The sequence below is a fragment of the Chelon labrosus genome, assembly GCF_963514085.1.
Source record: "Chelon labrosus genome assembly, chromosome: 5".
Taxonomy (NCBI): Eukaryota; Metazoa; Chordata; class Actinopteri; order Mugiliformes; family Mugilidae; genus Chelon; species Chelon labrosus.
The window spans coordinates 17,023,197-17,039,361 of NC_140341.1; the positions used below are offsets into that span (position 1 = coordinate 17,023,197).

The 16,165-nt window shown below is 39.4% G+C and overlaps 1 protein-coding gene across 1 annotated transcript; it reads left to right on the plus strand.

Annotated features, from left to right (window-relative positions):
* Window positions 1-404: 404 nt before the first annotated feature.
* On the plus strand, window positions 405-9,561 carry lnpa (limb and neural patterns a). Its single transcript, XM_084544707.1, has 13 exons — window positions 405-467; window positions 1,270-1,373; window positions 1,742-1,783; window positions 4,303-4,490; window positions 4,578-4,636; window positions 4,746-4,786; window positions 5,815-5,898; window positions 5,999-6,050; window positions 6,158-6,379; window positions 7,460-7,565; window positions 7,834-7,904; window positions 8,212-8,367; window positions 8,585-9,561. The coding sequence occupies exons 2-13, from the start codon at window positions 1,347-1,349 to the stop codon at window positions 8,755-8,757; spliced, it is 1,221 nt and encodes a 406-aa protein (XP_084400833.1). The 5' UTR covers window positions 405-467; window positions 1,270-1,346; the 3' UTR covers window positions 8,758-9,561.
* The last annotated feature ends 6,604 nt before the right edge of the window (window positions 9,562-16,165 follow it).

A 16,165-nucleotide genomic window follows, 5' to 3' on the forward strand; every position in this document is an offset into this window, starting at 1 on the left:
TAATAATAATAATAATCTATTGCTTTGTCTCAGTGCGTGGTGTAATGTGAACTATGTTAAAGCTTCTTCTAACCTCTGCAATTTGAAAAAAGCATGTGTTCAGTATCTTGCACAATGATCCTTCAACATGGGGACAGAGGATGGCTTGAGCAATATCCTTACAATTAATGACCAGCCAAAACTGTTGGTAAGGTTGGCACATGTAATCACAGTGATCTGAGAGATTATATCATGTCTTCAAGGTATGCATTTGGACACCTAGAGGCTAGTTTAATCACTGTGTAGTTGTGTAGTCAGCCCCATCAGACCAGACTCCCATGAAGGCCCAGGAGCGCTCATGTACCACGCGCTGCGCCCTCAGTGTACACTCCCCCATCTTGGCTCACACACCCCTCCCTGTAAAACCAGGAGAGAGCTGACGTCCTGCCACTGGCTGACTGTTGCAACCGGACAACTCCTCTGCCAAGGTAAATACACTCTTCTGTTACTAAGCTGTTATTCAGTCACTTTCCAGCAGCCGTGCCATTTGGGTTCGTTTGCTTGCGGAGAGTCTGGAGAAACTTAAACTACTTTATTTGTCAGTGGCCGGAGTTGTGATGAACCGCGGGCTGCTGTAGTGTTAGCCGTTACCTAGCTAGCGGCTATAAAGTTAGCTGGTGTTGCGACGATGCTAACTAATAGAGATTCGTCGATGTGTTGGAGGCTAAGAAGTCATTTAAATGTCAGCTGCAAACAGGGACGTGGCAAACACCCACCGGGTGCTAATAGGTGCCGGTAGTTTGCTGCTGGTTCATGCTAACGCTCCGGACGACATGCAGTGAATTTGTATATGTTTGCTAACTGGAGTTAGCAGGGGGTAGTGTACCACAGCCTGGTCGCTGCTAAAGTTTATAGAAGCTGCAGTGTATTCCACAGGAGTCAAGTGCAGACTATCGTGCGTTTCGATTGATAAAACAGAATAATATGTGCAGCTGAACGGCAACGTTAGTCTTACATAATGTATGAGCTGCATCAGAGACAGGTGTTCGTGTTTGTCTTTCATTGTTGTACATTATAGAGGAACTATTATCTCTGCTTCGTTTAGTGTTTACTTTATTATATATTAGTGACATTAGTGCATTAAAATACAACAGAACAACAGCGTGCAAAGTTAGTTTAAACCTTTTGATTCAGGAAGGCTGTATTAGAGTGCATCAGCTGATACTCCTTGTATTTAACATTATGCAGACTGAGAATGTGCTCACTGGCCATCACTGTTGTTGTCAACAGGTGGAGAGTTAATCTGTGAGAGAAAATCTGAGGAGGGCCCCACTAAGAGAATAATCCTACACTCCCTCTTGATCGACATGGGGGCTGTGGTCTCAAGGTGGAGGGTTTGTATTCAGTCTACTTCTGTCTTTCTGCTTTGGTACTATACGAAGCTACAAAGCTGTCAGTTCAGAAACACATGCACAACCGCCGTACACCACAACAAACTTTAGCCACAAGCAGCCTCATATAGATTTACGCAAATGATCACAGTTCATATGTATATGCTAATTCTACTCTTGCCGTCACATATTATCATACTGGCATGCACACGCAATCTAAACTCATCTTTAACACTCGTAGCACTGTGAAAGTGTGCAAAAGTGGGAAGTAGGAACAGAAAGTTTCCAGATCCTTTCAAGAAGTTGCTTGCTCTGTTGTTTTGGAAAATGTGATGATTTAGGCACTTTGACTCGAAGTGTTTGTCTTACAGGCCAAACCATCCACTGTGGAGATTTTGGAAGGAATTGAGAAGGTATGGTTAACCTAAAAAATACACAGACTTTTAAAATATATTGACAGATTTGCATTCCCTAAACAAATCAGTAACACACAATCCAAAAACAGTCAAACTGTTCGCTGAGCACAGACCTCACCATTAATTCATATGTACAACTGATTAAGCAAAGGTTACTGGTAAAGTGGATATTTTTATAAGCAGTTACACTAGTGTTCAATACATTTTTTAGTTATTAGTGAAACTATTCAAACGTCTCCTATCCATAGCCTGTCCATTGCAACAAACAGAATAAATTGTGGATGCAAGTATCAAGTATGCGATCACCTAAGTTTTTCTGTTATAGAAAATGTGTTGCGTCAGTGACAGGCAAACAAGCTCCTCATTTGTTAAGTGATAGGGCTTCGCTGCTCTTCTGCAGTTAAGCTAGTGTTAGGCTATTTTCAGCACCTGCCCTTGGAACAGGAAACCACATTCTCTTAATCTTCACATCAGGGAGATTTCTAGAGGAATCTTTGAGAAAAATAATGTCATCAGTTACGGAGGAATACTTTTCATGTGCAACATAAGAAAGAAAAACAACATACACTGTAAGACTGAATGTGATAGCAGACGGTTCATCCAGTGCTTAGAGTGACACACGCACATGTTACAGTGGAACCATAGTGACCATGAGTGGATCCCAGTTTGTCCACCAGCTATTTTTGGATGAAGTGGTCAGCACTCTTAAGGCAGTGGTGTAACATTTCCATTTAAACTCTTAAAGTCTATCGCTTGTTTGTTAGTGGCAGAATGATAATGGATTACATGAGTCTGCGTGCATTAGTCTGTTTTTTTTACTAGGAGAGAAATCTAATCATGGTTTCATGCAAAACATTCACTTGGCCTAGGTTGGATTGGACTTTTCTGTGGTGCCCTTGAAGTTGAACTGCTAACCCCAATAGAATTTCTTTCTATTTGCATCTATGTAAAAACATGACGCCCATAGACAGACACAGAATTTGTAATTTGAAAGTACAAACACTCAAAGTTAGCTCTTATAAAAATAAAACTGTTACATTGTCCAGGTTCTTTAAGTGTTCCCTAATGTACAATAATCTAAAGATAGTTATTTTCCCCAGGGGCTTGTACTACATTTAAATGACTTTCTATTGAAATATATTGAGAAAATGATACAGTATGATGGCCCAGTCCTAGTGCTGTTAAACTTGGCTTTCACATTAATAATCCACACCTGAGAGGAGACACTTGAACATGTTTCTATAAAAGATGTCATATATAATAATATGTAATAATAATAATAGGAATGAATGCTAATTCCAAATGAGCGGAACATGAAACTTTGCAGTCTGCCTTTCCGCCCCATGGAAAACCCCGTCAAGTATACATTGTTGTTTGTTGTGTTAAATTTTATTGATGGTCTCTTTGTTCAAAAAAGTAGAAGTCATGATTTGGTGTTACAATATTATATTTAAGAGTTTGAATTACAAACTAGGGATGCACCGAATATTCGGCCACCAGAAATTTTCGTCCGAAAATGGCCCAAAAGTGCATTTTTGGTGTTCGGCCAAAAGACTTTAATCACCAAAACAACACGGCCGGAACAGGATGTTGTGATGACACAAGCAAAACCGCAGCCAGCACGGGCATGTCTGCTGTGTGGACGTATTTCAATATGTAAAGTATTAATAAATATTATATGAATACCCACTGATAGCGATTTGCATTTAATATAACACCTGAATTCCAAACATCCAAGTAAGGAAGTTTCCCAGTGATGGTGCCAAGGCAAAAGGAGTGCCCAATACGTTGATCGCAATGACTGGTAGATTGCGAAGGCAGTGCGGGTAGATCGCGTGCCACTGGGGGGGAAAAAAAAAATGTTTTAAATGTTAGTCTGATCATTTATCTGCTGCACCTCCAAAACAAACAGCAAGACAAATGGTCATCTTTTTGTTTTGTGACTTTTTATTGCTATGTGCTGCACACATCCACAGCCATGCGCAACTTCAGTTAAGATGACTGTCTTTCTTAAAGGGACAGCGCTACTTTTCTAAAGGTGCAGTGCACCAATTTTTCTTAATAAAAATAAAAACAAATATGCTCAGTCTAACTGCACAGTGGATCGATGCTGATTTCCAGCTGCAGAAGCTTCTGCTCCATTATTATTTAACATGAGTGGGGTCAAGTTAAACATTTTATTTTGAATTTTATTTTGTATTGTGCATTGTCGGAATGTGCTAAATAAATATTTTCATAATTTTGTAATTGATTAATTCTTTTACATTAACATTAATTCATGCAGTTGCAATGCATTGATTTTAGTGAGGTTAGTACAGTCATAGCCATGAATGCAATGGTACTAATAATTGTCATAATTTCTTTCAGTCTTTCGGCCTTGGGGTCGTCATTTTTGGTTTCGGCCAAGAATTTTCATTTCGGTGCATCCCTATTACAAACCGTTTCATGTCAACAGTCCCTGTTAATAGGATTCCATTTTTGTCCAAATGTAATTTTCATTCATTTGTCCCACACAGGATATTCAGGTTCTTGAAGAGTACGGTGAAAAGTATCAAAGGCAGCTGAAGATATGGGTTGGACGACTGCTTCTGTACTCGTCTCTTCTGTACTTGATCACTTGCCTAGTTGTGTATTTCTGGTACCTGCCCGAACAGTTAATGGGGCGGCTCATATTGTCTCTTCCCTTCGTAATATTTCCGTTTTTGTAAGTATACAAGAGAGTCGATTGCATTTTCAGTAAATTGTTCCATAACCTTACTAAATAAATTTTTTTTCTGCCTTTGCTTTTTAGAGTGTGGGTACTTCGAAAAGTGCTCATAATTATTTTTTCACGAAGAACAGAAAAAAACAGTAAGCTCCTATTTTCTGTTTGTATAAAGTTACCTAATAAGAATGGATTTTTTTTTAAGGTTTATACTGATTTCTTAAGTTTTATTTTTATTTATTTATTTTTTTTCAGATGACAAATTAGAGGATCTTAAAGCAGAAAAGAGGAAAATAGTAAGTGATGTTTTCATATTTGTCCAGTCCCATATATATATATATATATATATATATATATATATATGCCTGATATAGTTTTATATGCAGTACTTTGAAAAAGTTTGAGGTGCTAAAAGTAAGGTCAACATTATTTCAAAAACAATGCCATGATTAGCTTTAAGCGCAGATACTCTCGCACAAAGTTTTTTTTAAGTGTCTCGCCAAGTAGTAGAACTTCTCAAGGTTTGAATGTGGATTTAGGCTTTCTTTGTGTTTTCTATATGGAGCCTATATAAGCTATACATCTGCAGCAAGACTCCCCATCCTTCTTGTTGTAAACTAAATATAATTCTTATCGGAGTCACATTTATATGTTTTGTTGTCTCAGGTAGTTTTTTAGGTGACTTATGGCATAATATCTGTTGAACACATTGTAATTTTGATTTCTAGTCGTCCTCCATCGAAGTTAAGCCTCACACGTCACTCTGCAAGTTATGTGGAAAGCCTAGCCTTGGCTTCTGCGTTCGCTGATCTTCTTATCTAATTTGGGTTCTGTGCAGACAGCATTTGATTGGTACAGTGACATAACCCAGTAAACCACTCTGCTAATGTCACTTTAATTAATAGCGTTTAGCACGGGGAAGAAATAAATCTGAGAAATTGCTTGTCATCCTCTGTCAAGTCTAATAACTTTCAATAATTAGGGCTGATGGATTTTCACACTCTCCATTATCGAACTAGTGAATGTAATTATTCTTCATATTATATGTAAACATTTAAAATGTTCTGTATTAATTTTAAATGGAGATGTACAGTTTAGTAACTTTGTGGTGCCCTTTCTCAGTCACTTTTGTTTGTTTGTCATATTATCAGAGGTGATTCTAACATAATGATGTGTGGTTATAAATGTCTGTTAATTACACCAGATGATCATCTAATAATTAGTATAGCGCTATGGCTACAGGAATCATTTCTTTGTAGGATGTCGAAAGACAATTTAAGGAGTTATCACTGCAACACCCTTTTAATGTTTTGTTTATTTCCAGCTTGAAGAAGTTATGGAAACTGAGACTTATAAAAATGCCAAAATGATTCTGGAGAGATTTGATCCTGATTCCAAGAAAAAAATTGTGAGTTATGTTGTTTTTAATCTGCAGTGTAAATCAAATACTCTAATTAGGGTTGGTTTTACGCATTTTATGTTAAATCACACTCTTTATTTGCATGAAGGAACTTGAGTCCACTCCAGTTGGACCCCAAATGACTCCAAAACCAGGACAAGGTAACAATAAGTTTTGAAGGTTTCTGCAGCAGACGGCACCATTTGCTATACTTCTACTCTGGCAGTTCTTGCTATTGTTAAGCAACCAGGAATGTTTTCTGTGTTAGAGCTCCGCCAGCGTAATGTCATCCCAAAGACCCCCCCAGTGGTGGTGAATCCTGAAAGCAGTGCTGCCGCCCGCCCTCCTCTTGCCTCTGGGCCCACCTATCCTGGACGATCTTCCCACTCTGCTCCAGGTGGACCCCCAGAGAGGAGACTGTCAGCTATGGCTGCTCAGCAGAGCTTGATGAGGAAGCCTGTGACCCCTGGAACACCTGTTCCAGGAGTCGGTGAGTTACCTGCACACAGGGGGACCAGATCATAATGTGGTCGATTAAGGTGTGATTTACTCTTCCCTGGCTCTGTGTCCCCAGTTGCTCAAAGCTCTGTGGTGTGTGTTGTCAGCATTGCTGTGGTATGTTGTACAGTAGTTGTAATGGGTAATTGTACGATTAAAATATCTTACTAAAAGGTGCAGCCTTTTTCAAACCAGTGTTTAAGAAGAAACTCTGTAGAAATTGACAATAACTTTTGATACAGTAAGAATTGTATTTTTGCATATTTACCCCAAAAAGATATGAGACTTTACTTTTATGACTGCTTTTACAGATTCAAGAAAAAAAAGCCAACCATAGACCAGTTGTTTTATATGTAAGACATGTGGAGTGTAGAGGTTTTGAATATTCAATATTAATTACTTCTGGACTATGACCACTCAATAGAAAAAAATGCAAATAAATGCAAACTGTAAAGAAAATGAGCTCCTAGAGTAGAGGAAGCTGCAAGCTGTAATTGCCATGTGGAATGCCAACTGTGAGGTATGCGTGTTGCAGGATTACATTAACTATGATTAATTAGGCAGACCTGCGTTTGTTCTCTGGGCAATGGTGGTGGAATCTCACTAAATGTCTTTTAATGCTCAGTGAAATTGACTTTGGCATTGGGAGCACCTCACAAATGGTTTACATGACTTGATGTTATCACCTGCTTCTGCTGAAAATTGAAAGTGAAAAGCAATTTGATACAAAGAGTCACCACAGAGTTTCCATATGTTGGTAAATTAATAACCAGCAGGATACTGAGACTCTGCCAAGTCTCACAGAAATGACCAGTCATCTTCCTATGATTGCTCTTGATGTTAGATTATATTAATTACTACTCACCAACGCAGCAGGGATTCGGAACGTGCTTCGCAAGTGAGATCCGGTGTGAAGTCATTAAGAAAAAGGGGGCAGGTTTTTGTAAAATTCATCATGGTTTGTGCAACAAATTATTTCACGAGGCTATTACTGACTGCGTCCCCTGTTTATTGAAGTTTGTATTCAAGACAGCAGACCGTCTTAACAGGCACTGACGCTGTGCTTTAACAGGAATGCACCCTCCAGGCCCGCCCCTGGCCAGACCTGTGCTCCCAAGGGAACGAGGTGCTATGGACAGAGTCGTAGAGTATCTTGTTGGAGATGGTCCTCAGAACAGGTACTGTCCTGAAAATGCAGACAGCAATACATTTGTATTATATGTGCAATGCATGCTTTTGTAAATTCATATAATAAAAATCTGTTCTATCTACTCAATGTGTTGCTGCAGAGATTAGTGTTAAAATGCAGATAACTTTTGCTAAAGTAAAAATTACTTGCACTTCTTCTACCATCATTGTTATTATCAATAGATTTTTTTATGTCATCTAATACCAGCCCTCGTTCTTTATAACCGTCTTAACTGGATTGTCTTTCCTCCCTCATAGATATGCTCTCATATGTCAGCAGTGTCTGTCCCATAACGGCATGGCATTAAAAGAAGAATTTGAATACATCGGTAAGACTTGGAGAACACTCTTTGTCAGTCTCCATCAAACACTGCGCCTTCATTTGCCCTCTAGCATTTGGCAGCATAGTATATCATATGGCTCTTAAATGCCTCTGCCACTACCAACTCCTGTAAGCAACAACAGAGGAAGATTGAATATGCAAAGTAGCGCTACACATCAATCTGAAATGTTTATGCATCTCAGGCATTTTTTGTCATTGGTTCATATTCATGTATATTAATCTATGTCTGTTTCAGAATCTATTAGTGGGGTTACATAAACTATACGCGCGGCGTTTCATTTGTGTCGTTTCAGCCTTCCGATGTGCGTATTGTTATTTCTTGAACCCTGCGAGAAAGACCCGGCCTCAGGCTCCCAGACTCCCCGAGGTCACCGGCGAGCTGAAGATGTCGTCTGAGACGCTGTTGCCGTCGTCTGCTGCTGATGTGGAGGACGACCAGTGTGTTTTAGGTGATCATGATTTTAAAACGTGTTTTGTCCACACATATACTGCACTTTTAAATTATGATAATCATGCATTTAATCATAATTTACCAATATTAGTGGGTTTAAAATTATATTTATAGATGTATATATGAATAAAGTTGTGTTTATTGTCGTCCTTTTTTTTTAATACTCATTTTAAATATGTGCAAATCTAACACGAAAAACTACCTCTAATTGTCAGGGAAAGCCAAGTCTGCTGATGATCCCCCTGGAGCGGATACCCAAGAGCCAAGCACACCAACAACCACAGAGCCCAGTTCTGCGTCAGACAGCCCAAACACTCCAGAGTCACAAGACCTGCCCTCTGAGAAATCTGACGGGGAGCAAGATCTGTCTGCCATGGAAGTGGAATAAAACAGCAGAGGGGTGATTTCAACACAAGTCAGGCTGGAACTTTATTTTTTCTTTGAAGAAACGGTTAGCTTAAGTAGATGCCGTAAGTTAGAATAGCACAGTAACAACCCAGCCGTTAATGTGATTTTCAGCTTACAGAATGTCCTTTCTTTTCAGAATTGTTTTTATAGTTCTATCAATAGTAATGAGCTCAATATTAAGTGGCGCAGTGCTAGCATTTGGTAGAAAGTGCCAAACACACATTTTGTCCAGGATGATAACGTGTTCATAACAGAGCTGTAAGGATTTAATGTTGGTTTTGATGTTGTGTAGGAAAATCTTTTTCCACGTTTTCTTTCTTTTCCATATTTTATTTGTTTTTGACTGAACATCTGACATTATTCTATCCAGTTTGTTGAAGCAAAAAATAGTTTTGTGAGAAAAAAAAAAAAATTATTTATGGGAAATTATTTATAAATATTTTTCTATAACGCTGCAGCTTTCACGACAGTGTTAGCTGGGGTACTCTGCAGCACCGAGGTGCTAACATGTTTACACAACCACGGTACCGTAATAGGAATTCACATGCATTATGTATTTATTGGTGAAAGAGAGGAAGGCAGATTTATGTCTGTACCGTGCATCTGCCCTAAGTGCCTTTTATATTTTAAGTCTCTGCTTCAGAGTATTGTCCATAAAACCTTTTTACATGTAGACAATGAAGTCATTCAAGTGTTTTCAGTCTTAAATGACAGTAGCCATTTGCTGAATGTATGAATTTCTGTTCTGTATAAATAATATGAAATAAACATTTAAGAACATATGTATATGTGTGCTCAGGATCGCAACACCCCCATCTGGATATACGTTTATATCTAAAATATATACTGTATATATCACCACGCTAACAACAGCTTTCCTCCGTTAGTTGTATTCTGTCGTCTCGTATTTTAAATAGTTGCCCATTTTCTTCTCTGTCCGGGCGCTCACCTGGGCCTTTATTTAAACAGTCCATTTTCATTAGCAAGCCAATTTTAGCTTGTGATCATTTTATTTTAGCTCATTGATCATTTTAGACAGTGTAAGATAATGGTGCTGACACAGAGCCTGACCAGTCTTGATTGCTTGACCCTCTTCATTTGCAACAAGAAAGTCATTGCAGCTACAAAGTTGCTCTCCGCCGTCACGTGACCCTCTTCCCCTGAAGATACACCGTAAACTATTGGTGAGGTCAACATCCCACATCTTCTATGGGTTTTGATAATGTATGTTTACAGAGACGTGACCTCCTGGGCCTTGTAATGCATCAATGTGACACCAACAGTAACGCCTGATTCCACCGCATGCTGTTTGAGGTTGACCTCTGACAAGAGCCAAACAGGGAAAAAAATGGGACATCAATAGGACACTGTTTGGATGTTTTCACACCACTGGGAGGTTGTTCAGTATACATAGCCTGCACATATGTGCATCATCATAATATATCACATCTCTGCGCGGTGTGGTTTGAAAATGCGTGTTTGAGTTTATATTTTGGATTCTGGAGCGGTGAATCATTTCTTGACAGTTTGTATTTCACAGTATTATTTAGTTTTTTTTTGTGTAAGGGTTTCAACTCCGTAACAACATTCGGTTTTCTGTTTGGCTTTTAAATGCATGAACACTTTCACAGACAGATGAATGATCACAGACAGAACAGTGAAATGTTTGTTTCGCCTTTAAAGGTATTACACTTACTCTGATGCTAGCTTTTGTGTGGTTGCGATGATTTTTATTGGGTGACAAATTGAAGGCCTATTTAGGCACAATCAATATTTGGGATGGCCTTCAGCTATCTGATTTTATTCTGTAGTTATCATAGCCTACGCCTAATTGACCACCGTCTCAACCTTTTCATATGAACGACACGTTTCACATGATGTAAAATCCAAAGATACACTCTGGGGCTTTGTGTCCAATTGTCGAAACATTCAAAGGGTTACATCAGGCTCGCTATCATGGAAAGGCTAATTGTTTTTCAAGGATGACAAATGACACACAAAGCCCCGGTGCCAAGGTAATTTTGAGCAAGCGATGAAAATGTACAGTGGGGCTGTCCCAAGGTTCATAGTTCTTTTCATACTCATCTCTCACATGTGCATTCGAGGCCACTTGACTCAAATTTATACTGATCTTTTATTTATACCCAGAAAAAATGGCAGATAAGAAACATAAGTGTTCTTGATATTGTGTTTTGTCATATCTAGCAGCCAAAGATTGAAATCCTGCGAAACAATTTTCTGAAGAAATGAAAGAGCGTGCCCTCGTGAACCCTGGAGGAAAATAACCCCACGGTGCGAGGCGGAATATGAAACAGAGGCACAGAATAAGTAAAATAGACAAGTGCACCAGGCTTGTCACTTTTCCATTTGCTGCCCCCGAGTGTGAGCACTTCAAAATTCTCCTCATCTCGGCTAAGACCTTCATCGTTATGCTCTATCTACTGTACTGAATACGAAAAAAGTACCATATCAGACAAAGGTAATAAGGAAGGGAGTTTTAAAGATTTACCATGTTTCTGTCAGTCACGAATGCAACAGGAAGAACAACACGGCCATAAATATACCAGCACGCGCCATTGTGCACAGGGGACAATGTGGAAAACGCTGAGAGGAGTGTCACAGAAGTAGTTAACATGGTTGCGATATCAGACATCGCCACTGGCTCCTGACAACAGCATCATTACACAGTAATAAGAGCACAATCTCCTTCAGAGAAGCATTAAAATCAAATTAGATTATACAAGCGCTTGGCTTGATGAGCTGCGAGGGGCGATGGTTCCCGAGCAGTGGATCTCTGGTTATTACTGTAAAGCTCTTTAGGTGCTTGGGTTTGAATTGCCACTTGACAAAGCTTTCCACAAAAGGTCATCAGCTTCCGAGAAATTAGTTTTTTAAAATTCAAGTCGGTTTAAACCTACACACTGAAGCAGACGGATGGGTTTCCGTCCCCTCTCCTCCGCGCCCCCTGCATTATATCTGTCAAATCATTGCATGCTGCTGAATGCATGATGCTCGCAATAAAGCACAGTGTTGTGGTTTATACCAGAGTGACATTCAGGGATCAGAGAGCATTGTCATTCTCTGTCCTATCTTGAACTCATTATGCCACTGAGCGATGGCATCTGCTCCGGCACCGATACGGTTTGACAGTTATTACTGCAAACAATCCAGTACCTTAAATATATACTACACAAGGAGAGGGCACACTTTTCGAAAGACGGGCGTGTGTTTTGACATAGTGTTAAAACCTAACCAACTTAAAATGGAGCATTCCAACTCAGTGGTTTTAATCGTCCTGTACATACATATCTCTTGTGCCTGACAACTGATGTATTGATTACTTTTATATATTAGAACGAAACGGAATAAGAATCAATAACATAAAAAGAAGGTTAACCTAAATTTACAAGTCCTGTCATATGCAGGATATATTCATCTTTAGAGCACAATCAAACCACAAAAACAGTATCTTCACTAACATATTTTTTAAGTTCACAAAACAACCAAAAAAAAAAAAAAGAATAGAGAAATGAAAGGCTAAGACAACACACCCCTTCCACTACCTCATGTGGAAATCATACAAAGCATCCTGCAGGCAGCAGGTTCATTTTATGGCTTCATCTATTACCACACTGTCATTGTTAATTGTCTTCTTTTTACCTCTGCAGGATTCTCCAAATTGGTCCTATCGAATGTGACAGGAGGAAGAGCATTAAGCATCTGACAAGATGATATCTAAGTTCAATTTCCTACTCCTCACCTGATTTATACCTGCAGCAGATCATTTTCCTTTCTGTCATAAAGACCTCTATAAATCAGTGGTGCTTATGGAAGCACTACAGAACAGGGTCCCTGGATTTGTATCCCCTGTGTTTGCTATTAGGAAGCCATTACAGCCACATTTTCCTCCTTCAAACAAAAATGATCAAATCTAATACTGGCGAGATTAGAGAGATAAAGAGAGAAAGGGCTGGCGGAGCTGTTCAACACACTCCCCTATCTAAACAATATGCTCTAAACTCAATAAAAACAGGGCTTTTTGCCGGTGACACCATTATCCATCTGTTTGGACAAAATTGCTGTATCATGGTATAAATCTGCGATACAAGTGACATATCCTCTAAAATAAAAGGGAACATTAACTGCTCTATCTTCTAGAGGCCATGGGACTAGCTGGCTATAAGCTCAGTCAAGTGTGATGGCAGTTATACTGTGTTTTACTAGACTGCAGACAATTATACTTTGCTCCTCTCCCCTAAGAAGACAAACTGCCATGGCTTCAACTGAAATGATTTCAAATAGATTTTCCAAAATGTCTGTCGCCAGATTGCTTCCATACATTATTTCACTTAAATGGAGAGGAAAAAAAGAGGGAGCAAATCCACAAATCAATCACAACAGCCCACTTTACCAGATGGAAAGACGGGAGCTTTCAGTATGTGTGTGTGTGTGTGTGTGTGTGTGCGTGTGTGCGCTCGCGTATGTGTACGTTTTGTAGACCTGCAGAGAAGGACAGTTATGGGATGTGCACAGTCCTGTCTCTGTTATGTGTCTCACTCATATTGAAGGATGACATAGCGTATCTATTTTCAGTGGTGAGCTGACAGTGCTGTAAGAGAGGACTAATGCACAATGAACTGACCCTCAGACTTGTGGCAAGTTCAACAACTATGTAATAAACTTACTTAATACAGGCACCAACCATAAGATAAGATGAGATGAGATAAGATGGAAATCTACATGGCCTAAATGTTCTACAACCTTTTGTGTATGCTTATGCATAATATTTTGAAGTTAAGTACACATGCAACATACACCGTTCTGCCACAACATTAAAACCACTGACAGGAGAAGTAAATATCATCTTGCGAGAATGCAATTTTCTGCTGGGAAACATCTGGACCTGCCATTCGTGTGGATGTTGCTTAGGCATGTACCAGCCACCTAGACCAGACCAGGCAACCCCACCCCATAGCAATGGCACTCCTTGATGACAGAGCCATCGAAAACAGTTCAGGAACAACTAAAAAAAAAAAACATGAAAAAAAGCACAAGGTGTTGACCTGGCCTTCAAATTCACTAGATCCCAAACTGATCAAGCATCTGTGGGATGCGCTGGAACAAGCCTGATCCACAGAGACCCCTCCCCCCAACCCAATAGCACCTAAGGCCCCCACTAACAACATTCTGTTGCCAGACACCACAGGACACCCTTAGAAGTCCCATGTCCATTCTCTGATGAGTCACAACTGTTTTTGGAGACACAAGGGAGACCTACACAATAGGCAGGTGGTCATAATGTTATGCCTGATCAGTGCATATGAATATATTACACATTCACTGTCAAATATTTAACCTCTTCCATGTCAGCTTTGCATGCAGCCTCTTATCTATATTTGCTCCTAGCCAATAGGAACACTAGGTTTCAGCCAGGTGTGTGCTACAGCCAATCAGAGCACGACGTTCTGAACAGATCGCAAGTACGATTTTAAGTTAGCAATTTGTAATCAATTGTGTTTAAGAAGCTAGCTAGCAGGTATTTGATGTAGATAAGATAACACTGTCGATTTGTCAGTGACTGACTGCATTTAAAAATGGCAGCTGAGTCGAGAAGAAGAGGAACCAGAAGAAAGTAGCACCGTTTTAAATTTTGCTAAGTAAGAATTCGCTAATGCTAACGTCAGTAGCTAGCTGTCAAAGCTAGTAACGGCAGATATGCTCCAGTTGTTTTTTTCACACGCCAACAACTTAACACGTAGTTGACTCACGTTGAACTTGCTTTAGGGAATTATCCTTAACATTTGCCTCTTTTTAATTTTAGGAGCAGTGAGCCACTACAACACTATGCCAGGGTATTAACTCCACTTCTAAGGCCAGTACTTCACTTCAAGTCTGAGGAAATGTAAGTACACAGATTTCTGTGGTATATTATACCAAAGTTATTATTGTGAGTTTTATAGAGAACACACAGTCTCTTATTCACTAAAGTTGGGGTTTCTGTTCACCACATAATAACTATTTTAGAGTTGTTTAATCCTACTTTATATTATATAATATGTTTGTGTTATAGTATTATCAGACACCAGCACCATAACCTTCACATTCAGCCTGGGCCACACCATCGGATAATTGCAGCTACTTAGGGAAAGTCAATATCAAACATGCTTTGTGTTGTTGTTCTTCTACGCAGCATTACAGTAATTTTACAGCGAGTTAAATCAGTTTTTAGTCTCTGCACTTCACAGCCTGTCTTTTTCCTTGAGTTATCTATCCCCACCCCGGAAAAGCCCCTACTCCTGTAAGAGAGAACCGCTGTGCCTGTGTTTAATGCCTTGTACATAGTAAGAAATGGCTTTTCTGTGTCTTGTTTCACAGATGTTCTGTGAGTCAACGTCACAACCCCCACTGTAGTGTTATGGACTGACATTGTTCAGCGTTGTGCCATTGTAATGTTACACACAGTGGACACATGGTGGTAGAGAGACTCATGGTGCATTCACGTACTCCTTGGATGGTCTCATCTCTCAAGTTGGGTGTTTGTATTTTTCGATCTTGGTGAATTGATGTGTTTTAACGTGTTTGATTCTCATGTTTCAGTTAGAAATTTTCTGATTACTGTATTCTGACATCACATGAACATGCAGGTAAGAGCTGCAGCGCGACAGTGCCAGTGTAACAGCAATTGTGTGTTGACTCAGGTTTTTAGAATCACGTGTTTGCATTGATCCACTCGACTGTGTGTTGTGACCGGGTGTATGGGTGCAGGTGTAGGTGTGTTATAAATATTTCCCTTATTCCTCCCATTGTCCTGCTCCCGTGAAGTCCCCAGGGAAGAATGTATAGATGTTGTGTTTTTTTAAAGTTATTATTTTGGGCTATTATGCCTTTATTTTCATAGGTACTGGTGGAAAGAGGCAGGAAGTCATTTGGTGAAGGGGGAAGACGTGCAGGAAAGCATTGGACAGTTACTACATGACGTGATTATTTTATCAAAAATCAAGTCATTTGTAGTGTTTGTAGTCTACAGAGTTGTTTTACAGTGTAATGCTTAATGCAGTAATGAAGATGTTTCTCATAGCTGGAAAACATTAAAAAAAGATAATGATACCTTAAAATTTAAAAAATTTAAATTTAATGATACCTTAAAATTAAAACAACACATTTTAGCCAGTTAAATCCAGTTTTCTCAATTTCAAAATTGGGTGCGTTGGTTCAGAGTCAGTCTTATTGGCATCCCTGGGAGTTACACATCTTATTCTGTCATCTTTGGAGAAAACAGAACAGTACATGATATTTTAGCATTGCATTGTGGTGTAGTATGTGCACGGTGCAAAGGTTCTGACTAGTACATTGTGGCACCGACTCCTACGCTCTGCGACCCTGAAGAA